The sequence below is a fragment of the Odontesthes bonariensis genome, chromosome 5, assembly GCF_027942865.1.
Source record: "Odontesthes bonariensis isolate fOdoBon6 chromosome 5, fOdoBon6.hap1, whole genome shotgun sequence".
Taxonomy (NCBI): Eukaryota; Metazoa; Chordata; class Actinopteri; order Atheriniformes; family Atherinopsidae; genus Odontesthes; species Odontesthes bonariensis.
Window position 1 is genome coordinate 27,814,880 of NC_134510.1, and position 26,188 is coordinate 27,841,067.

Here is a 26,188-nt window from a genome sequence, read left to right on the forward strand (position 1 = left end):
GGCTACTGGACTGGTACGCGGTCATTCATTGGCTCGAATTTTTGGCAGGGGCGGGATCTCAGCGCTGCCAGGTAGGTATGTATGAGAGATATGAGAGGCCGTACGTAAACAGAGTGGGCGAAGATGGCGTCGAGCAAGAAAGGTGGAGCGAATGGCAGATTGGAGAGAGGTGTTAATGGTAGACGCTCTTCCAGATTCAAAGAGGGCCCTGTGGGTGAGTTTTTATGTGGTGTGTCAACCTCGCCCCCTGCCACTTGTCCTTGTAATAACTCTCCCATGTAGACGCTGTCTCCTCCCGCTAGCGTTCGTTAGCCGCTAGGTTAGCTGTCTTGGGTAGCAACCGCTGGGTCAGTATCAAAAGATTAGATCTGCTGAATGTTGAATTACGTCAAAACAGTTGGTGTCGATGAGATATGCTTAGACCGTAAAAAAGTGTTGGAGAAAGAAACGCCCTACAAGCCTCTGTCACTGACATGTCTGTAGTTAAGAGCATCCACTAGTCCTAGCCACAACATGACCACTAATAGTTAAAACCTAAGCAGTTGTTGTAGTGTCGTTGCTTTACCTGAGGTTAACCAGCATTTTATATATATATAGCACCTATATGTATTCATATAAACTTTTCACGTTCTGTGCCCTTAGTCTCAACCGCTGACCCTGACAGCAGCAACCTGAGCAGGTACTCCAGCCATAGCCAAGAGGTAGTGGACTAGATTAACGAGATTAAGCTGAGTGCGAGATATGAATGGGAAGGAGGTGTTTATTGGCGTAAAGCTCGGTCCATAAAACTATTAAGCTATCAATGGGGACGCCGTAATTAGTTCTGCCCGTACGACTCCAGAGTAGGCTGACAAGTGGACATCCTGAAGGATGGTAGTAAAATTAACAGGATGCATGCATTGTGAGTCTGCTGTAAAAAAAAAAGATTTAACGACCCACGCGCTCTATTTCCATGTGAAATTGTCCCTAATCTTACTTTAAATGTAACTATCCAACCAGGTCAAGGGCATAATTACTTATGACTTTAACTACTCTTAAAATGTCTCCCTAGCTTTGTCTTTGTACGTTAGTTTTGTCCTTGCTCTGATATTTGATTTTATTAAAGTACGTGTTTCTTACTATTGTGTATTCAATAGGCTTAGGCCTTCGTAATGAGATTAGAGGATTTTTTTTGTACCCTATCTTTCTTGTTGCATAAAGTGCCGAGTTACTTAGTTTTCATCAGATTTGATTATCAGAATTACACTCTTCCATTTGTGATTGCGTTAAACTGCTGAACTAAGCCCTACATTTGTTGGGCGGGTGGCGGTGTGCACGCTCATTGTTATTAGTTTCCTGTTGTTGCCTTTGACCTTGTTAGCGTGTGAATCTACTCTTGTCTGGGACACGACAGAGCCCTTGCTGTGGGCTCTTCCTCCTTCTCGATTTCTATTTTTAAAACGTGCCTCCCATACCTTCAACACTCAAAGTGTGTTTAAGAAGATAGACTAGATATTGTATCTCACAAAGCTTAAGAAATGGCATAAACACAGAGGAGCCTATGGGGTTGCAATTCTCACCATGTGACAGATCTTGAGATTTTCTCCTTGCATGGACAGATAAGGGCTTTGTGCCAGAAGGGGGAGTTCCACTTCAAGGGACTGCCAGAGTACATTCATGTCCTAGGGTGTATATTAAATCAAGCTTAAAATTTCTACTTTATAGACATGAATAAATAGAAACATAGAAAAAGGGATAGGAGCTATGAGTGATATGTCTGGAATAAAGTGTGTCATCACCAGCAAAAGACGCCTCCTTCTTTTATCAAATTTTACACTGTCATGAGGTATTTAAGTTTTGTCAGGCGTCGCTCTCTCTTGCAGTTAAGTGGTCTTTTCTGTAACATTTTGCTTGTTGCAGAGGGAAGAGCACAGGCAATGACATCATTAGCTTAGTTGTGTCGAAGTAAGTGTTGAATAATTACTGTGTAGCATTAAGCCAACATACACAATACAGGAACAAATGTGCCGCCATTCATGTTATGATTTACACTTGTATTTTTCTCTTTTATGTGTGATGTACCAAAAATATCTTGGTCTATAAATCAACAAGCAAAAAAGGGGCACCTAATGGGTTGGAAAACTTTGGTTTAGTTAGTAAAAATAGGAACGAGGATAAAGGGAGCAGAAACAGCAACATTTTTCATGAGTGCCGTTGTTATGTTTTGTGTATTTTCATCTGTGGGTGAGAGGTCATATTTCCCTCTATTGAGTTATGGAACAGTCATCTGTTATTTCAGCCAAAATGTCCTCTGGGGACATGTTTACCACAGGAAAAATGTTCTACAAATGATATTTTCACCATCTGTTTTTAGGTTTTCAGAGTTCGGCCGTGCTCTGCATGCATTCCTGACAATTAGTATTTCTCAAGAGTTGGCTATTTCTGCTCAAACGAGTTAAACTGTATCGTCAGTGGGACTACATTAAACAAGTTTAACACTCAGATGCCCAACATGGGCATCAATAAACACTACAGCACTACTATATTAACAGTAGCCTATGTTATTGTATTTAATTTTTACTATTCTCATTTGTTGATCATATTATTTCTTATTCTAAACTATCTGCCAGCTTTGGGGAAGGAAAGGATATATCTTTTGTTCCGGTAACATTTCCATAAAATTCATTCTATGTAAATTAAAGTCAATTTGAACTAATTCTAATCAATAAAATGCTACCTAACTGTTGGTAGCCAGGTGTTCACATGTCTTCTGTTGACCTTTGTCGATACAAAGCGAATCATATAGAAAACTTTTGCCTCTCAAGGCTGCATCTGCCAGTGTTGGCTGTGTTTCGCCAACTGAGCCAAAGGTGACGGGGTGTTGTTCCATCTGAACGGCCAATGGCAAAATAGTCCGCCATCACAGGAAGAAAGTTGAGCGGGCCAGGGTTGTTTCTTGATTTCAACACTTTTTTTTTCTTATAGATGATAAAACTGAAAAAAAACCAGCCAATGGGAGGGACGAACTGAGAGTAAAGAGAAGGACAGCATGTTGCTTCAGATTAGAATGAGTTATGACAGGCTTACGTACAGAGGCTGGGAGCTGAAAAGGAACATTGTGAAGACAAGGGAGCAACAATCAGAAAACCCGAATACTTGCTTCTCTACCACCCAACCTCCCTCCCTTTCTCTGTCTCATTCTCCCCTTCTTTTTCTCCATGCTGTCATTGCTTTCGTGGAAGAGAGGAGACAGACATGGACAGAGCCTTGAACTCAGATACTGGTAAACATTTTAACTTTTTTGTTGTTGTTTTGTTTTATCTTGAACTTGACAATTTGCTTGTCCATACCTTTCAGTGTTTGCTTCTACGCCAGAGGCCGTCTGCAGACAGTTATAGGCAAACACTTGATTGGACTTTGCATGGGCCCCCGCAGGAGCCACTGTTTGTCTGTTAAGTCGCTGGTGTTGGTTGTTGTACATGATTTATTGATGGCCGCGCTCATCCATCTTTAATCCGGAGAGACGACGTACAACATAATAGCTGCAGCGCTGGGCTTACAGTGGCTATTTGTTTTAGTCGAACACAAAAGTACATTGTGAAAACGTAATGTTCAGTAGTGACGTAACTGGAAATAACCCAGGACATTTGCTCAAAAGTCTGAGGCCAGCAGGTGAGTCCGGTTTTTCCTCTTGTGGCTGCAATAGGTGGGAGCCGTCTCTATTAACAGCTACTCTGAAGTGTAATGGCTCCTTTATTATGTCTCTGCTTGAAGCGTTATCCCATGTCCAACAGGAGTGTGTAGCCTTAATTTGGCCATGAGAAGTTTAAACTCTGTGCGAGCTCCTGATGAGGTTGTACCGTCTCGCCTAACTGTGTTATTTGGATAATATTTGCATATGATCTGTTCACTGAACTTAGATGGGAGTATAATGTCTGCTCACTTCATTGTTATTAAGCAAGTTTCTGAGCCGCTTATGGTTATCTGGGTTCGTAAAGTTCATCCCCAGCTTACTCTGTCAACATCAGGCCTATTGGCTGGCACTGATGAGAGTTATGCCTCCTGCCTTAATTAAGCAATGTAATTTGTATTTTGGCTGTGTGCCCATCCTGGTTCGACTTCCACAGTTTGGCATTTGCGTGACTGCTTGACTGGACCAGTCATTGTACCTGCTAAGATCACACTGCTGGGAATGTGTCAATGCAGACGGGTGAAAACGTATTTAGAAATGTTCTCTGCCTTTCGAGATTGTTGCGTTGTTAAGGGTGAAGTAACTGCTTTTGTGTTTTGTCAGACTCTGAACATTCACATCGAAGTGTAATCCTCTGGCTCTGGGCCAAATCTGGAGGTCGAGCAATCCCAGACCCATACATGTGTGTTTGTTGTGACCATGTTGGAATGTTGTGGTGTTATAGGTGTTCAATGCTGATTTTTGTGATACATTTGTATGGTTAGACAGTATTTCCTGAATTGGAGCGGATGACCAAAGAGTCTGCTGTGAGCTGGCGTCTCTCGCTTTGGAGATATCTGGAAATCAGCTCTCATCAGACCAAAGGTCTTTCACATGGTTTCAACTCTGTGACCATGGTTTGAGGTCATTTTGGGGCCCGTCTGAGAGACTGTTTTCCTTTTTATATATATTTTTTCTCTTACTCTGGTTAGACCAGAGTCTAGCAACTTTCACAAATGACTGATTTCAGGCTTATCGGGAACCACTCGGAAACCTTCAAGTTTTACCTTAAGATGAGCTATCTTTTCCACTCCAAAAATGCTTGACATGATTCAATCATTTCATTCCAAAATATTTTACAGATAAAAATCAGTATTGCAAAATGCGCCTGTTAAGTGGGGTTCTCCCATGATGAGTGGAATCGGAGCTATCAAAGAACGGACAGTAGCAGACGGACAGGAGTGGATGGGATTTTCCATGCAGTGTGTGTGCTTGTAAGGTGTCTGGCTGATGAATGCCTCTCTGCACATGTTGGGGGGGATATGGCTCACTGAAGTAGCCTCTTCTATTACTCATCTTGAGTGGCGGGGGAAAGTATAATGATTGTGCGATTAGGGTTCTATTATTTCTTTGACCCTCGAGACAATACTTCACTTCACGAATATCGTTTCACTTTTTAAAATTCGAAGGCCTCTTCAGCACAACTCAACAAGGCGTTTTAGGTGTCTATCTGCAGAAATTTACTTTAATAAAAAAAATTATGCATATCTCCTTTTGGGCAGTAAAACTTTTATGATTTTAAGGATTTGTGCAGATTCTGAGGATGGTAAGGGTCATTTTCCTATTTATTAAGTAATGACAGTCTAGCAGATCATATATCCAACTGCAAGGGTATCAGTCATGTAAGGAAATTGGTTAGCATCGATCGGAGTGGAAAAGAACCTCTCCTGTGTATGTTTTTTTTTTTTTTTCCCCCTGGTTTCTGTTTTTTATGTCACAGACACTGTTGTTTTAGATCCTTTCAGTTTTTTCCTCGGCGTATCTTTTGCCCCATCTTCTCTCAGCATGCCAGTCACCCTATACTGTAAGTACCGGCAAGTTCTCAGAGCTTGTTATGGGAACTGAGGTCTCGGGTGACTCGAGAAGAGCACAGTCCAAAGGGAGTCCAACAGGGACATGGTGCTGGATATTTATTCAACATTTGGCTGGCGATATGAGCAGACTTAATAAACATACTCAGCGATGTTTTGCCAGCTGTATACCTCCCTTTGGGACTCTTACGTGAGTGTGCTTGTATGTTTTCCTCACTTTCTGAGTAATCTGTTTGTTCCCAGCAGCATGATGTTAGCAGACAGCCTCTGCCTCCTGTTCCTTGCACGCCTGCCTACATCTTTGGGGGGATTTTGACTGCTTAGCCTGGGTTTACATCTTTTAATTTCAAGGCTTGCTTAACACGTTTAAATCTCCGTACACCAGACTATGGGGGATTAGTTAATGGGACTAAGAATGTTTTGTCGGATATATACAGTGATATCCCACTAGGTAGAGTGTTCATTACATGTTCGTTATGGCCGTGGGTGTGGTGTTTGCTTCAGCTTATAGGGCAAGTAATGATACTATGCCTTTTTTTTAATTGCATAGATAAAGTTGTATCAAAACGGACAACCCCTTTACCTCCTTAACTGCAGCCACTCCATACATGCAGTATACTCGTATATAGTGTAATGTTTCTGTGTTTCATCCTCTGCTTTCCTCTCTTTGTTTCATCGCTCTTAGTGATGGACACGAAGGCAGTGTTTGCGGCCCTGTACGGCGTGTGCGAAGAAAATGCTGCTTTCTTCTCAGGAGGAGCTAAGGGGTCACAGGCTGATGCCGCTCGGCGGCTGGTGGAGACGATGCATCTAATCCAGGAGCACGCTCGGAGTCTGGAACCTGTCATCTCTGGCTTTGCTGCCGTTTATCATCATTTTGACTTTGACCCACACATACCTGCTAATGGTTATCGTTCACTAGTCAAGGTAAGCTGTGGGATGTTTAAGATTTTTATTCTTGTGTGTGTGTGTGTGTGTGTGTGTGTGTCAGGTCTTTTTTTCTTGTTCTCATTTAATACCTGGTGCAGCTTGGAGTATAAAAGACCCCAAAAACTGCAGTACATTGTTGTCAATATTCTCTCTCCTTGTGAGAAACTGCTCAGCAGCACCTCTTTGACTCGATGTTGCTTTGTTTCAAGGTCAGTACATCTGTTTCAAAGATCGATTTTATGTTGCAAATTGGGTTAGATAAATCCTTTAGCAACAGAATTACCCAACACTACTGTATCCATGTTACTTTCTTGTGCAGTTATTGATCAAAAGTCATGACCTTCAATTGGCGCAGCTCACCACAACTGATTAAGTTGAGCAGCAAATGAATGCTGCTCTGTTTTCTAGCCTCTCGATTTCCACATTTCTAATCCTTCTTATCCCTGCTGTACTACTCTCACTAATCTGTAACACCATGGTGAAGTGGCAAGTTTTTCTTTTTCTTTTTCTTTAACATGTTCTCATTTAGGCATACCGTCACACATCGCTTTCTTCTCGTAAGCTCACCACACTAATCTTAATTACAATTTAAGCGCTCCCAGAGGACATGCCTCTTTAATGAGAGAACAGTTAAACGAGTGCGAGTGGCTTTGTTATGACTCGGAATGGATCTCCTTGGTTCTTTCTCATCATTCTGGAAATAAAGGTGAAATTTTGTGAAAATAGCTTCTTTGTGTTTACTGGTCATTTTATTACGGTAAATCAAGCTTTCGATTTAAGGAAACATTGTCATTTGAAGTTAGTGGTTCAAAGATTTTATTTAATTTATTTATTTTTTTAATTAATTTAAAGTTTTAAAAAGGTAAATACTTAATTTCTTAATTAGTCTCCAAAGATTTAATGACAGACTCTTCATGCTGGTTGTAGGTTGTGCGTTGCTGCCTTCTGCACATCATCCACAAGGGGCGCTACATCACCACTAATCGTCGCAGCATCTTCTTCCGAGTGGCGCACAATGCCGGGGAGATGGAGGCTTATTGCAATGCACTCTGCCAGCTGCGCGCCCTGCTCTACCTGGCTCAGCGTATGCTGCACGACAACAGCCATGGCAACCTGTTTTTCCAGGATGAAAGCGGACTCAGTGAGAGTTTTGTCCGCGAATACTCATCCATGCATAAAGGGTGCTTCTATGGCCGTTGCCTGGGCTTTCAGGTGAGCTGAGCTTTGTCACATTGTTATAACAATAGAGAGAACTGGTGGGGAATGGAGAGCAGTGCCTCTTCTTCTATGATGCAAAAATTGTATTTTAGTTTAAATGATTGGGGAACACTTGGCTGGAGTTGCTCTGGTAAAGAAAAGAAACCTTCAACTCTTTAGTTTTCACAGCCAGAGAAGAAAAGTCGTTCAAAGTGCACTCATCTTTGCAATTTTGATAAAGCTCAGAGTTTTGCGATCTACCTTGAAAATATGTTGAAACTAGGAGAGGAATGCTAAGGTAGAAATTAAATCTGCTATCCAAGCTTGAACAGTCCTAACCCTAAAGTGGGGGGGGTAATGAATCCTCCCCTTATTGATTTATAAGTCTTATACTCTGAAACACCCCCCCATCTATGTTTCACTTTCCGTTTGAGTGACTGCACCTGTACCACTGATATTAGATTGGAATTTTTTTTAAGCTATTTCTCTGTTGTTTTTTGTTTTTTTTACCCATCCGTCCCTCCAGTTCACTCCAGCCATTCGACCCTGTCTTCAGACCATCGCTATCGGCCTCGTGGCCTTTGGAGAAAACTACAAGCGCCATCAGTCAGGAATAGGTCAGCATCATCTCATAAGCAGCTGCACCCTCTCAACATCCAGCCACATCGTTCTCATTCACAGATCGTTCTGCATTGCTCCTTGGCCCCTGACTGTGTACCTGTTTGATGTTTTGTGTTTGGATTGGAGATGCTCTTTCATCTTTTGCAATCTCAAGGGCTAACTGGTGTGCTTCTTGTATATTTCAGAATGTTTTGAACATGCACGCATAGTTATGTATAGAGTGAGTGATAGAAGAAGTAGTAGTATCATATACACATTTGTGCTAGGCACACATGCACGGATATAAATATTTGATATTGAAAAAGGAATTATCCCACTCTCATGGTTTCTTGTGCTCTGTGCTGCGCCACAGTGGACACAGGAGGTATTGCACCCTATGGTGAGTGTACTGGAACCTCTACTCCTTCATTTATGTCCTCTGTATTAAACTGAGAGGCTATGTGACTATACATAGAAAAATGATTTGTCCCAAAGTTAAATGATCTTCACTTAGTACTTAAAGCTGTATTAGATATTCTGTGTGTGTATTTTAGTTTGCAGATTTATGTCAGAGATTCGTATTATTCGTTTAAGAGCCCATCCTTGACCCAAAATGATGGTCTATAAACTTAACATTGAAAGCAGGGTAGATTTATAATACAATCTAATGCTTTCTGACTGAACTGGCTCTAGCACTTTAGGTCTTAAACATCTGTGTCACGAGAAATTGTTTAAACCTGTAGAGAAGATTCTCAGCCAAATTCAGATCTGTGAACTTTGCTGTGCTTAAAGCAAACATTTTTATTCCATCCTTTCACCCTCTCTCTTATTCTTAGGGAGTTTTTTCCATTCTTAGTTGTTTTTATCACCTAGAATCCATCCCTTATTGCAACTTTCCTTTTTATTTTGAGCTTTTGTCAGTGACGCTTTATTCCAGCTCATCCGTTTCTATTCTTTTCTACTGCTACTATAATTAATTTCTTTTGCATCACCATTACTCGGACTATGCTATACCCTCTCCATTATACATCCTTCTCATTATATCCACCTTCCCTCCCATCTCAGGTGTGGCAGCCAGCTCTTTCTTTACTTCGGGGAAGTATGCCATTGACCCAGAGTTGAGAGGGAGAGAATATGAACGCATCACCCAGAATCTGGATGTCCATTTCTGGAAGTCGTTCTGGAACATCACTGAGACGGAGGTCCTGTCGGTGAGTAGGTTATTAATGCTTCCTGTTACACACAGACAAACATGCTCTTAGGTGTTTGTTATATGATAGCGTTACCATTGCCCCCCATGTACACAGAAATGAGCACTCCCCTGTTTTTTCATTTTAAAGCTGAATCACTTAAACTGTGCTCTGCTAAAAGTACCTTTCTGTCTTCATGCAGTTTTGGCCTACAGGCCATTAGTAATAATGGAATGGAATTCAATTTATTCAGCGGGGTTCATGATTTATTCATCCAGTTACTCTTTCTCTCCAGTGGCCTGACTATCTCTTGAACTTGTTCTCTTTTCTTCTTTTCCTCTTCTTTTTTTTTTTTTTTTTTTTTGCTTCATGTCCATCTTTTTTTTCCCGTTCCTCCAGAGTCTCGCCAGTATGACATCTACTCAAGTTAAGGTGAACCGAGCTCTCTCGGTGCCCCCGGTGCCCTTTGACCTTCCCCTGGCAGCCAACCACACAGCATGTGTAACGATAGCTCCTCCATCAGCACACATCGGTACCGCTCCGGTTCAGATGAGACTCATCTCTTATGACTTACGCGAAGGACAGGTACTTAACTTGGTATTCAGCTCACTCGCACTATTGTGGCTTACTTTGAAATTCAATAAAAATCTTCACAAAGTCAGATTTAATACAAAAACTCGGCTAGCTATTGTAGTTTGAGTACAGCCCTCTTGTGTCCAAAGAATGCTTCTAAATGAAAGTTTTCATTGTGTTAGCTGGTTTATTACAGTTGGCATGTGTTAAACCATCTTACTGGTCCATTAATAACAAAGCTGGTATTCTTCTGATCTGCTTGAGTGAATATGAGCCTTGGATTTTTTGCTTGGTCTTTATTGTATTTCTTTATTATTCTTGTAGGCTTTATTGCATTACTGTATCACTCCCATTCTTTTTTTCTACACTGATCCCCTAATTCACTCAGGGGACCTCCTCTCTCTCCGCTCAAGCTAGTTCTTCTCCGTTCTTTGTTGCTGGACACTTAAGCAGATATTCTATCAACATGCAGTTTAAGCCAGCGATCGTCCTCTAACAAAACAACAGCATCATTTTAGCTTTTACAAAATGCAAGCCAGCACAAGCAGAAATCCCTGTTCCTTGTTTCTGTTCAAGAATGGAATTAATGGACTTAACCTGCAGTTACAGAGGTTGGCAGCAGGCTGAGGCAGAACAACTAGTTAATCCAGCTCTCAAAGGAGCCCTGTAGCTAACGCTGAAATTGAAATGTACCAACAATGAAATTCGGCTTTGTTTGTAACTTTACAGTTGCCATACAGTTCATTATAGTGAGGCACACATCATGATGGGAGATTAATGGGAATTTGAGCTCTTAACAATAGATCTTAATTGTTTTGCCGTCTTATTTTTTCCAACTTGCTCATGCTTCTAACACTACTCTCGCTCCTTGTCTCCAGGACAGTGAAACTCTGCTGTCTCTCTCGCGCTCTGAGGGGGGCGCTATCTCTCTATCCCTGGGGCTGAAGACCAAGCGCCTCCCTTCTTCTCCCTGCCTCCTGATCCACTTCCACGGGGGAGGCTTTGTTGCCCAGACCTCAAAATCCCATGAGGTGAGACTGTAGTTCAGGATCTAGCCTGATTTCAAAAAGTCATTTTTTTTTTTTTTTTTTTTTACTTCTGCTAAAAGAGTAAAACAATTGCTCCAGACTGTAATTGCTTATCTTCTTAGGAAAAAAAAATGTTAGTTTTTACATCATCTAGTCTTTTAGCACACTTTGGTCTGTGAGGGTTTTGACCTAGTTGTATTATTTATTATGTAACAGCTGGTAAAAATGCAGGAAACTATGATGTAATGCATTATCTGACAGCTTCAAACTAATTAAAAAAACAAGCAACGCGCTCAGGGGTTGTTTTATTCCCCCCCCCCCAGATTTGAATGTTCTCACCAAAGCAGTCCTTCAGCTTCATTCACCGCCATGTTTTTCAATAGTGTTTTCTCATACTAATTGTAATTGAACCCGAGATAATTAAAGTCTTGATGAGACACGCACTCGTTGACAGCAGAGGGGCCTGAGGGGTTACCGGGGTGTCTCTTCCTGTCAGTGGTTTGGCATGTAATGAGCCGTTAAGCTAATTATTTTTGTAATTATTCCTTGAAAACTTAATAGAGATACTTTGACCAGACTCCATGTTTTCATTATCAGCAAGGTGCATACAAAGCTTGCCCTTGTCTGTTAACTATGTTGGTGCATCCTGTCATTGACTTCATTCTATCCCTCTGGGTTTTTTTTTCTCGTAGAAGAAGAATATTTGTCTGAGATTGAATTTCTAGATATACCAACGCATTTACAGTACCCGTCAAAGTTTGGTCACACCTACCTGTTTATTTTGAATGAGGAAGGTTCGACCGGTATCGAACATAAACTTAAAATATGTGAAGAAGACTTTATTTTGTCTTCTTACATTACAATATTTGAAACTGTAGCAGGATGAGCACATGCTCAACTCAATGAGTGCATCGTAATAGTTTATTTGTAACATGGTTTGTGCCCCCGCTCCATGTTTATCCTGTTGTCATCTGTAGCTATCTGCAGTCTTTAGCTACTTATAGCTCTTGCAAGAGACGGCTCAGTGAAAGTGTTAAGGATGTTGCTATCCTTGATCTGCAGCTGCATAGTTACTTGAGGATGAGAGGGAGTGATCACAGAGGTGAGGAAGGCTGTCATGTTGAATTAGCGAAGAATTGTACAACCCCTCTCGCAGAAGGATTACCTCAGGCAATATTGGAAGACTTGTCAGACTGTCCTTCTTTCCTCCTCCTCTGGCCTGTCCTATTTGTTGTTATTTCAGGCTCCATCACAATCCCACTAATATCTCACAAAGTCCTTTTTGTTCAGTTAATGTCCTTTTTGCATTTCCTTGTCGTATTTTGACTCCTCATACTTTTCCCCTTCCAATTTTTTGGGGGCCGTCTGCTATCTGAATCTCCCAAGGAAGGACGCATGCAGAACCGAAAAACTGAAGGTTTCTCTGATGGTAGAGGCCAGTGTTGTCCCTTAATCCTGTCTCTCATGTCCTCTGGTAACATGGAGTTTGACCTCAGTTGCAGGAGCCTGTGGTGGTGAGGCTGTCGTCACAAATGGATGTAATGACCTCTGTAAATTTAGGAACTAGGGCAGCTGATGAAGTGCTGGATAATAGAGGTAGAGTATTGCAGATTAGCAGCTTTGCCTGCCTGAAAATGAGTAGGCTGCAACTAATTCCCTCTTTGTGTATGTGTTTATGTGGCCGTTTTTGTTTTTTTGTTTTGTTTGTGGGAAGGAAGGGTTTTCAGAGTCTGGCAGAGTCCTGCCTCCTTGAAAACGCAAACACGCCTCCTCTCTGCCCATTGGGCCATTTTTTGTGAATGCTCTCCTTCTTTTATGGCAGGCAGCTGATGAGCTGTCCAATGTTGACACTCATTGTAGGCTGACAACGATGGCCTGCGTTCCCACTCGATCTAAATTTTACTCTTAGGACGGGCTGAAAGACACCACAGCTGACTGTAATTTCATTTCTTTTTTTTAATTATTATTTCATGCTGAAATACTGGCTAGTGAGGCGACTTACGAGCATGTACATACATCATCATTATCCTGGCACTGTGAAAGGAGATCTGTCGTTTTGATCAGCAGCCCTGTCACAGCAAGTCAACAAGCGTTAGTGAGGCAGAAAGAAAGGACGGATGCTGTATGGAAAGAGTATTGTCACAGCAAGTTTTAATGCTTGCTGACATCTCAAGGTCACTACATAGGTACCATAAACACTTTAGTCTGACTTTAACGAAGTACTCTGTGTTTTAGCAGTTATTTTCGACAACCCATCTGTATATATCCTCAATACCCCTTTGTCTCTCTATTCATTTATGCAAAGTAGGACACGTGGGCATCTTTGTTATTACTTTATGAAAAGAAGAGAAATGGAGGTGTCTGTGAGGCCAGCTCTCGTTCTCCTTTTTGTTTTTCACAGTAAGCCAAAAACATCAGAGGGATGCAGCACATTCCTAACTTTTTCATCCTTGTGTCTTTTCTTTCTGTGCTCCTGCCACTGTTTCTCAAACATTTACCTTGTACCGTACTGTTGTGCCATTCATAACGTCACCCTTCTGTTTTTGTCTGCTTGTGCAGCCCTATCTGAAGAGTTGGTCCCAGGATCTCGGTGTCCCCATCCTGTCAGTGGATTACTCTCTAGCCCCTGAAGCCCCCTTCCCTCGGGCACTTGAAGAGTGTTTCTATGCCTACTGTTGGGCTCTAAGAAACCACCACCTACTAGGTATGCGCACATCACACAGTAATGGCTACACCAAAGTGGCACCGGCTTTTTATCTTCCAATACTTCCAATGCAGACAATCGGTGTCTGAGCTCACAGATGAGGCGCTCGGTCATCTGCGATGGGTGATGGCGTTGAATTGAATGAACATGAATGCATTAAGGCTCAGATACGGGGAAGGATGCAGGAGAATTTCTGCATCAAAGTGCCAATGTGTAAAGTCTGAATGGGGGGGTGTCTGTGATGAAGAACATCGGTCTGACAGGTAACCAAACACCCACAGATCACTATGAATGAGAGAACCAAGCATTTGCTCATCACTCCAAAAATCAATCGCACTTAAATGTTAGATTGACCAGACGGAAGCCATTCCTCCAGTAAAGGCAACAGAGACGGCTAAATGATCCACTTTCATGAAAGGAAGACTTTGTCAATTTGACACTTTTTTTTTTTTTTTTTTTTTTTCCCCTAACAGGAAATGAGCTTTACTTTAGAAATACCATTTCTGCTGTCAAATACAGCCCAGAAATCTGACATTGTATGGAGTTGTTATGCCATGGGCTTACTGTTAAGTGACAGGAATAGCTACTCGAGCTGAGGGAAAGGTGAAATAGAAATTCTCTCTTTAGTACAGCAGTTTAAGACTTAAGTGCTTATCTATCAGACCAACAATCGCCCCAAAGCATACAGACCAAATGGGGCTGGAGAGGCTGTGGAGGTCTGTCCTTGAGTACTCAAACGTAAAGAAAAAATAAAGATAATGTACATTTTTAAATTTGAATCCTCGGGGAAATAAAGTTCAAAAAGTGAAGAGGTTTAAAGCTACTGTAGAGCGATTGAATGTATCAGTAATTGTATATTACAGGCAGCTAAGGGTGAGTTATGAGATGCCTTCAATTGCAATTGCGCTTCTGTGAATCCTGAGCTGGGTCCACCACGTCCTTGCATCTGTTGCAAGGATTCATTCATCACTTGGAGATTGACCATGCAGTATGCTTCCTGCACTATCAAACGAATGTTGGTGCTCAATACTGAGACAGAAAATGCAATGCTTGCGTTTGAGTGCATCCGACAGCTGAAGCAAACTGGGCTGAATAGCAGTGATTGTGGTGCAATATTGTTGTTGTACAGCACGGCTGTATTTTTGCAATGAGGCAGACAGCGAGCCAACACCTGTTTTATAGAAGGTGCATATTCTCACTTTGGTGGAGAGAAAAGACACAGTTTATTTTGCACCTCAATGGAAAATGTTTTCCTTTCATTCTTCACCTCATCAGCGTTACATTTTTTATATCTCCAGGATGGACCGGAGAGAAAGTGTGTTTGGCTGGCGACAGCGCGGGGGGCAACTTATGTTTGACGACATCAATGCGTGCTTCTGCCTTTGGTGTGCGAATGCCAGATGGCATTGTGGTGGCCTATCCAGCTACCCTGCTGACGGCCTACGCATCGCCCTCCCGTCTGCTCACACTGATGGATCCCCTGCTGCCGCTCAGTGTGCTCTCCAGGTGTCTTAGTGCCTACGCAGGTAGGTCGTGGGTGTTTTTAAGATGTCCATCAAGGATTCTGTTGTTTTCTTTCTTTTCTTTTTTTAAGTTGAGAATTGACTTTAGATGCATTTTCCTTATTTTTCTGTCCTTCAAGCCTGCCTGTAAATGTTCAGGGCAAGTGCTTATGATGGGGCCACTTTTTTTTGGGTTCCATAGATGATTATTAGATTAAAGTGTTTTGTTTCTTGTCCTGTTTCCATTTTCTATTGATATAATTGAATTGATTTATGAGCTAAATTAACCTAGATCTTCTGTATTCTAACCAGATACTTGTCTCATTTCTGCATGTACTTCTTTTATTATTAGGGATCATTAATCACAAAACTGTCGTCGTCTCGTTTATCTAATTGCGTCCTCTGTTCATTATCTTGTCCACAATGTGTATATAAAACAAAATAATCTAGTTTTTGTACTTGACAAAAACAGCCTTAATTTACACCATAGAAGTAATGAACCTCAAATTGCTTCCCAAAATATTTCTTCAGTTGTAAGATGGCCCTCTTATCTATAGCAGCTTGATTTGATCAGCCTCCACTGAGTCTGGTTCTTCCTCTTAAAAGAAAGTTTTCTTCTTTCCACCGTCGCCTCATGCACACTCAGGACGGGGAATTCAAAGAGAAGTTGTAATGAATTCTGTTGGCTTCCTTAGCTTTGAATTGGACCAATTTGGATTTCAATTTATTATATTTGATTGGATTATGTTTTACAGTCAATCTGATTATAATTGACTTGAATTGGACAGTATCTTTGAAGTGCCTTGAGATGACATTAGTTGTGATTTGGTGCTATAAAAACAGAACTGAATTGATTGTTTTGTCATCATCTCTGTTGTTACTCATATGTGCTCACTGAAGTAAACCTTTCTTTCTTTTGTGCATCTTTTTCCTGCCCACGCGTCTCCTCCTCCAGGCAATGAGCCGCAGACGGAGAAGCAGGTAGAAAGAGTGAGCACGCTGAGCCTGGTGAGGAGAGATACGGCTCTGCTGCTGCGAGATTTCCGACAGGGAGCCTCCAACTGGATCCACTCCCTGCTGGATACCAACAGAGCCTCAGCCTCCCCAAGTACAGCTGCAGAGGCTGCATCAGGAGCCACCGATACACCTGCGACTGGTGTGTATATGTGCTTTTTGTATGCGTGTGTGTGTGGTAAGGAGGAACATTTGAGACGATGTGGGTGGTGTGAAAGTGTGACGCTTGGTTGCTATTGCGTTTTAAAGTTTTCTATAGATACAGTCTGTTTGCGTCTTTTCTCAGGTGTGTAAGTGCACTTGTTTTTGGTTCCTCTTTGGGATGTTTGCTGGCATAAACATTCACTTTGTGGGGACAACTAGTCTTCATGGGAATTAAAGCCTTGCATTAATGAGGTAAACGTCCTTATCGAGGTCCTGGTTAAGATTAGGTACAACATTTGAAGTGAGATAAGGTTAAAGTGGAGTTAAAGTCATGGGCTGTGTTCGAAACCGCATACTTCTCCTACTACTCATACTGACTTTTTTCCTGGATGCATACCAGATTCACCAAAATGTTACGTATGCATCATGAGGTTACTACTTGTACTCAAACTACCTAAGATGCAACGTAACTTGACGTTGCAGATCGTCGTTTCCTGTCAAAACGGCAGTTTCAAGCTAGCTACAACGAGGGTAGGTTCTAGGGCCGGCATGGTATATGTATTCGTACTGAACCGTCACGTTTCGGTATGCGCATTTCCACGCAGAATACACACGGTACGGAAGTTTTCTGAACGCGGAACTGTTATTTTGCAAGAGTTTCCTTCAGGACCCATTTAAACACTGCCACATGCAAGCTCTGATTGGTCCGTAGAGATATACGCTTTCGGACAGAGTAGTTATAAGAACGCAGTTATCAGAACTGTCCTACTCGAATTTCGTTCTGATAACTGTCCTTCCCAAGCGGAGCTGTTTCAGTCTGCATTCGCACATGAGTCGGGACTGATGCGTTGCGCGCAGCCGTCCGCGTCAGTGACATGTAAAGCGCGGATTATACTTCTGCGTCTATCGTCTTGACGTGTTGCTTTGCTCTGGTCGCGAACCACTTTTCATGTTATGGTTCTGCAACCTCGGTCTGGGGACGCACAGCAGTGCAACTCGCGAGAATTTCGGTGGGCGGTGACGAGAACTTCGGCGGCGCCGGCAGAAGTGTTTATCTTTCAAAAAAAAAAAGTGTATGCAAGATATGGATCTGGAGTTGCTCGACATTGAAGAAGAACAGCTTCTTTTATTGGAGTTGGCGAAAATGCGAAGGAGGAAGCCACACAGACAACCGGAAAAGCACACCGAGGACCAATCACAGCCGCTTTTGTCTGCGCACTTCCGTTGGTCTCTGCAACCGTCTGTTGTCAGGATTTTTTTGAGGTGCGCGACGACGGTTGCAGAGCCTCTGCGCGGGGGGGGCGTGGTCGTGCACAGAGCAGATCTGACGGTTGCAGAGCCTCTGCAACCGTCAGCATCAAAAAGTATAAATTGGCCTTTAGCCGTTAGCTGTTTAGCGCCACATTCAACACCAAAACGGAACAAAACAAAACCGGAGAGAAGAAAAAACACCACAAAGAAGCTAAAATGGAGAGCGGGGAGGCCACCGTGTTCATGGTCTGCATGATGGTGATATTAATCATGGACAATCGCATCAGGCGTCTAATATCGAGGCTGGAAGAGCTCACAGAGAGTCAGGATCAAGCGCAGGCGATACTTCTTCATTTCATGAAGGAAGAAAGGAGAGCAGCGCGCCACAGACAAAGGAGACAACGTGTAAGTTTAACTTATTAAACACGCGCCGGTTCCGTCTGTGTGGTATGATGAAACATTTCAGCCGTGATAGCATGACATGGGGCGTAGCTACCGACCACCACACACCTCCGTCAGGTGTGTTCTATAGAAACCATGGAAAGACCCGACCAATTACGTCTCCCAAATGTATTACAACAACCCCTGGATACGAATACATGCAGAGCAAAAAAAATTACCGAAGCAATTGGAATTTACATCGCATCTGCTATGCGCCCATATTCCACTGTAGAAGAGGCAGGATTCAGATATCTATTACATGTGCTCGAACCTCGCTACACGCCTCCTTCGGCACTGTACCGAACCGTAGGGTCCGTACTGAGGTACGTACCGAACCGTGAGTTTTTTTGTACCGTTCCACCCCTAGTAGGTTCACTTCCTGTTTTCAAAACAAAAGCACCGTTTTATCGAAGTGGCTTTCAATGATAAAAGGCAACGGATATTTTATTTTGTGAAAATAACCGGAAGTGCGTTGCTCACTGCAGCTAGCTTTAGTAGCGCCGAATTCGTCGGAACAAAATTGTAAATAGCTGGTATTTTGGTAGGTTTCCAACACTTTGGGGATCTAAACGACTACTTTCTCGCCTGAAAATATTTCAAATGTTGCTAAAGTTTACAGAGTTTAGAGCTTAAGCGAAATCAGCTTCAGGCCGAACACAGCAATGGTTTCAGGTTGGCATTTGGCTTAGGCTGCCAACAATGAGTGGAAGTCGGTGTGTCGATAAGGATTGTTTCTCAAGTTCGTCTGTGTGTGTTTTGTGTATATGTACTGTTGACCTCCCGTATTTTCAGTGTGTTCATTAAGCCTGTTTAAGTGTTATTTGTCCAATATCAGCCTGCCACAGTTAATTTACAGCTGATATGCAGGGAGGTCACTGATGTGGATCCCATTTCTTCAGCATCCAATTCACCAATTACTGCCCAATCCCACCCTGTTGCTTAATACGTCTCTAGCCCATTTGTATCCGTTCTCCTCTTTGAAGCAGCAGGGCCTGGACAGTAATTGTTAAATTACTGAAAGGGAATCCTAATTCCCATTCCATCTCCTTTGTTAGGTGACACCCAATCAAATAAGAGTCCCCTGGGTGAGTCTATATTATTAAAAGGCCATCATGGTGCTGAGATTGTACATTATTAAAAAGATGGGGGATTGGTGATGCTTTGTGAGGAGGCCAGTCATGACGCTGCTTACAGTGGTGTTTGGACAGCTCGGGGCGGGCAGATGATATCACTGAGACAGCACTTTTTGAATCTCCTCCCCCTACTTCTCCTCTCTTCTTTCTGACATGTCCCAATTTACATATTGGGCTTTTAACTGCTGGCTGTCAACCAGAAGACGTACGACAAATGGAAACAGTAGAATGAGTGAAAGTGATTCTGTGTTACTCAGTTTATTTTTAATATGTCCTCCAACTGACATTTAGCCCGAGTGAATTGGAGCCGCCGTCTTTAACCATAAAAAAAAAGTGCATGGCCTTTTAAAGGTCAATGGTCTGGATTTTTAGAGTTTCATGTTTTATTTTTATTTTTTTTATCATTCATCAGTTTCCTCCTGCTTTGCTTTTTTTCTTTTTTTACCCTCCTCAGAAACGGTGAGAAAAAGCATTTCCGAGGCGACGCTCTCGTCTCTTCATGCTGACCCTCCTGTGCCCAGCGAGCCATCAGAGTTCCCCAGCAGGAAATTATCTGTGAAGAGCAAGACTTGCCAAGACTTGGGATCCCACAACGATTCCATCGCCCAGAGTTCACCGTTCATCTCCGAGCGCGGCGTATGTCATGCTCGTACATGTTTACATTGAGTCTAGCTTGCTCTTAGCGGATGCTTTTGCCGGGAAGATGTTAACACTATTAAACAACCAGGAGCTGCAGTGTGAGTGGGTATTGGTGTGAGAATTTAACCAGACATTATAGGATCATATGTTATGTGACAGCGATTGTTGTGCCATTACAGTAAAGAGAAATCCCTCATCCCTTATCCTTCCTTATGATCAGGTTATCTCTCGTCTCGCACAGCTTGCAAGAAAACGATTTGCTGTACAGTCATAGACTGTGTGAGAGGTTAAAGAGGTTTCAAGCAAGTAGATACTTTGGCACGCTATCATACAATGCTATCTACCCTGCAGCAACGGGCATGCGTCAGTTTTATGAATTCTGCCGAGATTAGGTTACTCATCCATTTTTTTGGCTTTGAACTGCTCCCAGAAAATCCAAACTTTTTAGTTGTGTGGGATACTGGCAAGGTGGTGCAGATTATCTCTGCATGTATTTTCTCACAGGCAGATTGGATTGGTGCCTAGCTCGGTGAATTAAGAGAGTAAATTTGCTTTCCTCCTTGAAATTTGTGCTGTTTAACCAAGACCCACTCTTTAAAAGAACTTTAGATTTTCCCAGGGACAAAATGTCCACGCGCAATATTTCAAGCCTATGCTTTCACCTTTAACCTCCCAATGTTGTTCAACCTAATCTGAATTCTTTCTCATCTTTTCTCTTATTTAGCTAGAAGATGTGAGTTTCTTCCTCTCCAAAGACCCGGATCCCTCCTTTACCCACGACTTGTCTTCCGTGGCCATACCTCCACCTGCTGGAGAAGAGGGATCAGAGCTGGGGCACCAGAGAGAGTTTCCTCTGGGGTTTGAGCCACTGCGCTCTGAGCAGCTGGCTGAGATGAAGGTGGAGACTTCTCCGGTGGTCAAGGATCCTTTCTGCTCACCTCTGCTGGCGCCCGACAGCATGCTGAAAGGAATGCCACCTGTGCACATAGTGGTAAGATACGTTTTAGTTGGATTTCCAGGGGCAAATGTTGCATACATTTGTAGAAATGTAATAGCACATCTTCCTTGAGAGAAAACATTTAAGCTAAAGTATGATTAAAGTGTGGCAAGGATAGACTGACAAAAGCAATGTTGCTATGTTCTTTGTATTTTATGAGGACTTGAGCTTAAATGATGAGACTAAAGGATTTTTTTTTTTTTTTTTATTATTATTGTATCACACAATCCCCCATAGTGCATTAGGTGGGTCGGAAGGGAATGGCAAAGAGGACTCTGAGTACTGAGATTTTGGTGTTTACAGTAGGTGAGGTCGGAGCATGCTCTTTTGAGGAGGGTGTTGTACGAAAATGAGGGAACTAGTGCTGATTCTTTGGTGGCTTTAGTGAGTCGGCATGTGTAAAAAGAAAGCCGGGACAAAAGAGACTGGGATGCTTGGCTTGCTTTTCCTCATCCCTTAATTAAGATTCCTGACATGTCTGAAGGGAATTAAAATTTGTTTTTCACTATTCCATGCCCTTCTTTTCTTTTTCCTTCTCTCAGGCTTGTGCATTGGACCCCATGCTGGATGATTCTGTGATGTTTGCCAAGCGTTTGAGGAACATAGACCAGCCTGTCACTCTGTGCGTGGTGGACGACCTTCCCCATGGCTTCCTCAGCCTATCGCAACTCTCCAGGGAGACGAGGGAAGCTGCTAATATCTGCGTGGAGCGAATTCGCGCAGTCTTCACCCAGAGGGACACGCCCCCGGAGCCACGCAAGCACCGCAAGCTGGAACGGACCGATAGGGGCGTATCGCCTCCTTCTGGGGAAACCGCTTCTCTCTTTGTTGGCCCCATTGAGGAAGCAGAGCCAGCTGTCGGTAAAGGGGCTAAAATAGCTGATGGGGAGGCCTCGGTTGCTGTGGCATCCCAGAATAACACTGACGCTGGTGGCATCGGTGCTTAGATGAGATTAGATTTAGGGGGAGAGAAAAAAAGACGTCTACAGTTCAACACAGTAGAGAGGGGAGAAGGAGTAAATGAAAGTCAGAGTGATGTAGGCAGTGCAATGCCGAAATGAGAGAAGAATACAGCATCCTCAACAAAGGAGGGGGTGGGAGGGGGCAGTCAGGAGATTGCTCAGTGTTTTTAAGACAGAAAAATAAAAGTGGAGCACTAAAATGTATCTTGCTCTGCCTTACAATTCATACCACTTGTCACTGCACTATTATGCATCAAATGTGGCAGACAAAACCAACACACCCACCGAAGACGGCCATGTTTTAGAATGAGATGATAATTTAGAAGCTTCTTAGATCCAAGACCAGCACTCGCACGCTTTCAGCATGCACGCTTAACAGAGCTGCTGATAGGCGGTGGAGGTGCAGACATAAAGCAGCGTGGAAGAATCTTAAGACGAGGCCTGAATGGGTGATTCATCTGGGCCGAGGCAGGCCCTAATCGGATGGTGGCGGGCAAACTGTACGCCTTTGTGTAGAGTCATCCACATCGAAATGGCCACTTGTCCTTTAGGGATCCACTCTAAATAACGCCTAATAACTCCACATTGTGTTGTCCATTATGCCAGTTTAGTAGTCAATACAGCTCCCTTTGTGGATAGTAACTCTGTTGACTTTCCCCCTAATACAATTACGAAGCTAAAACACGACAGACTGAAAGGCCTGAAACTGGAGGAGTGGATTCATTTCTTAAGGTTTATTTGCAGATTTAAAAGTGTATTGTATTAGTTTTTTTATTTTTATTTATATCAGTTTGTATTGCTGTTTCAATCCCTGAGTCCTGACAGGCTCGTTTGATTTGTGCACTCTTATTTAATATAATCATTTGCTGTTTATACCATGGTTTTAAACATACTCTATATTTATCTCTGCTTCTTCAGCCTCGGCTGCTCGGACTTCCCTTGCCTTTCCATTTAGGCTCATGTCTTTTTCTCAGTAAAATACAGTAATCTTAAGAGAAAATGTAAAGTAGTACAAAGGGTTATGGTGCCCTGTCTCACTGCTGCCTTTTTGCTTTTTGTATTGCAGATATTAGTAATACAAAGAATGCATCTAATTGTTTTATTTGCAATGAAACTAAGATTCGTCCGTCTAAAAAAAAACAAGTGCAAGGAATCTGTGGTCCCATCTTTGTAAGTAATGTCTATCAGATGTTTTAAAAGGCCAAAGGGTTTTTAATTTTTTTTATTTTCAATATTTCAAGACTGGAAAACGGTTGCTCATTGTTCTCCTGCAGAGATGGCGTCGGATAGAGTGCAGCAGTATAAAGCTCAGCTTTCAATACCCATTTTAAACTTCTCTTTGCACTATGCACCGAGGCACAGTACCACTCTCCGTTGGGATTTCAGACCCGACAACTTGTGTTTTTTTGTTTTTCTTTGTTTTTTTTTTTCTCCAATCAGAAGCCTTCAGGCTTTAAAGTGCTTCGTTGAAAAACCACTCGCTCGCGTTTGGCCAACTAAAAGAGGCTGTTGGTCCGGATATATTTGCTCCTCATTGCTACCTCTGGAGTTGACTTTGCTTTTGATTACTTGAGGGCGATCTGAGCGGGCTGCTATCGAAGCACTTTAACGTACACAAAAATGTCCTTCAGAGGTTTAGTCCATATATCAGGTCCAACTAAATATAGTTGCCAACAATGCTGGCTGTGTCCCTCGCTTGCCTGGTAACAGGCCCAGGGTTGCCAGGTCTGCAGAGAGGGACGCTGTTCAATGAATAGGATTTAGCTGACGCTCTGAGTGCGAAAATCCTCCCCCTGAAGAAGAGCAGGATTTTCAACAGCAGTCATGCTACAGGATTAGAGCGTCCTCAGTGCTGTCGGCTACAGAAGTACTTACTGCAATATTTTTAGGGAGATTGATGGGAAGAACGAGGCCCGTGAAGAGGAAAGAAGTCATAAACTCACTCTCTCTGAGATGTTGGGCAGAAGTTTGAGCAAAGCCGCCATTTATGCTCACTGTGCACTTCTGCTGCTGTTGGTTTGTCGATCAGTGCAAGTTTATTTTAAGCTCAAGCTTACGTGCACGTTATTGTCGTTTGTCCTCTTTTCTCGGTGTGTGTGTGGTTCAAATTCAGTCTGCATATGCGCACTCGCGTTTTCGCGGTCGTGTGTGTGTGTGTGTGTGTGGGGGGGGGAACTGGAGCTGCCACATGGGAGCAACCTCTGTGTGTCATACGTTCACGTAATGACCAGGATGGCACTTTACAGTCAAGAGACCATTAGTCGTATTAATTGCTGTTGAGGGCAACCTCTTTTATGTCGTCGAGCCTCTAAGGGACAACATTTTACCATGTATGAACTTCACCAATGCTTAGATGATGTGATTCATACAAAATTGTTGAAGAAAAAAAAAAAAAAAACTGTGTCAAACATTACACCTACTGTGTATTGGCCTTCATATGCCTCGTAGCCCAGTTGACCTGTCATGCTTCTCAAGTGCAAGTGATGACCCGGAAAGCCCATCTTGTGTTCTGGTCCGACGATTTTTTTTTGGACTAATCGTCAGTGTTGACTTTTTTTTGTTTTGTTTTGTTCTTTTTGTCATTCCTGACTAAGTCAGGGCTTCTTCAGTTGCAGCCTGCGATTTCAATCTGAAATAACCGTTTCGCTGCCTCATCTGTGTCGATTTTTATTTATGTGTCGTGAACAGTTTCATTCCCTGTAGACCTTCCCTGAGATTTAAGAAAGAAAATGTTTTAGAAGTCAAGTACTGTAAGTCGTGCAGTTGTACCCCTGTTTTCCAGCTCAGTCATGTCAGTAAAATAACCGTGCTACTTCAACCAGGGCAGCATTTACAGTGAAGCTACGTAGTAACACACCATCATCATTTCTTAGTTGTTTTTTTTTCAGCTTCTTCCTCTTCAGTCAGAAACGCAGTGATGTTGTTTATTCTTGTGCAATATGTCTGTCACCTCAAGCTTTACAGGCTTCACAGATCACACACTTCTACCCCTTATACTGTAACACTCGACTGAGAGTAAGTGTACGTTTCCAGAAGGTCTGCCTGTAAAAACTAACCTCGAGCATTTCTAAGAAATGTTTTCTGGTGACCCACGCTAGAAGGAGTCGCACATCTTTCCCTCAAGGTTGAGGTTTAAAGCAGAACCAAAGACTGCGGCCACAGTCTGGTGAGAGATGTGGTGTCCTCGCTGTTTAACGTGTGCTGTTAACCATTCCCACTGAAACTGCAGGTGCTCGTCGGTGTCGGAGCCCGTCTACACTCCATATGCAAATTGTGCTGCATCAGTTCTGATGTAGAGTAGATTTAGTCTGTTCTGTTAAAAAAAAACAAGCCATAGACTGGAAAAATAAACAGTTTACCTTTTATGTTTTGAAAGGTTTTATTTTGCTGAAAACACCACAAGTGCAAACCTGTGAATAAAAAATAAAAAAAAATAATGTATATTAAAGTTTATTATTCCTGTAGATGTTTCTTTGTTTTTCTTTAAGATTTGTAAATGAGCTGGATTGCAGGTTGATTTGACTGCATATTCGCTGCAGTCTCCCATCATAGAATGATGTGTCTGATGCACCGTGTGTAGGCTGGTCTCTTCCTTTAGTTGATTTTTACAGAAATAAATATACTCTGCCATGAATGCTGCAATTGTGTCCAAGCTCATGAATGAACCTTTTCATCGCAAGGCTCCAACAAAAAGGTTAGCAAAATATCACAGAGGAAGGCTCATTTATTAAGTCTTATTTAGAATTGGATTTGTGAATACTGCCACTGTCTAAGTGACTTTTTTCTTCTGTGTGTAAAACACTGGGATGAATGTCAGACAATGCAGAAGGCTTTCACATGAATGCATTATTCCTTTTCACAGAAGCGGAGGTGTCAAAAATTGCTCCTTTCGCAGGAGTATTTCCTCCAGATGCCACCTCTCTTTACAATTCAGTGACATTCTTATTGTATTGCAAGAAATGGTAGCTTTTCCTGTTATGTAGGTTAAAAAAAGAGCTTAAAAAAACGTGCTTTTTTATGGATGAATCCAGCAATGTGTAAGTTCTAAAACTACTTTTATGGCCAGGTACAACACCAACACTGACCGGTAAAAGCATGCAAGATTTCAGAACTGGTCATTCTGGGCCTACCTTTTGGTTGCCTAAAGTGGGCTCAGATTTAACCACATTTTCTGCTTTGAGTTCATTTCGAGCAACATCTAGTATGTTGGCTGCTTTTAACAGCATGTTAGCATATTGTATTGAGAAATAAAGGTCTCTGCTGTTTTTTCACGCACAACATTCAATGTATTTTCAGTAATTTCAGCAGTCTGGCCGCCTCGCGGTGCAACCTGCTGATTGGTAATAAAACCCAGGAGCCCACG

General features: G+C 42.5%; 1 protein-coding gene across 5 annotated transcripts; it reads left to right on the plus strand.

The window, feature by feature from the left end:
- Positions 1-58: 58 nt before the first annotated feature.
- On the plus strand, positions 59-25,460 carry lipeb (lipase, hormone-sensitive b). 5 transcript variants are annotated; one of them, XM_075465946.1, is made up of 15 exons: positions 59-214; positions 643-679; positions 3,222-3,262; positions 6,206-6,447; positions 7,378-7,662; positions 8,174-8,264; positions 9,313-9,458; positions 9,837-10,022; positions 10,889-11,041; positions 13,598-13,742; positions 15,041-15,268; positions 16,200-16,400; positions 19,682-19,863; positions 20,591-20,857; positions 21,406-25,460. In XM_075465946.1, exons 1-15 carry the CDS (start codon positions 124-126, stop codon positions 21,808-21,810), a joined length of 2,700 nt encoding a protein of 899 aa, XP_075322061.1. In that variant the 5' UTR covers positions 59-123; the 3' UTR covers positions 21,811-25,460. The 5 variants fall into 5 exon arrangements, with proteins under 5 accessions (XP_075322061.1, XP_075322057.1, XP_075322058.1 ...); XM_075465944.1 differs by lacking the exon at positions 643-679 and adding an exon at positions 8,621-8,647 and having other exon boundaries at positions 124-214; XM_075465942.1 differs by lacking the exons at positions 643-679; positions 3,222-3,262 and adding an exon at positions 8,621-8,647.
- Positions 25,461-26,188: the final 728 nt, after the last annotated feature.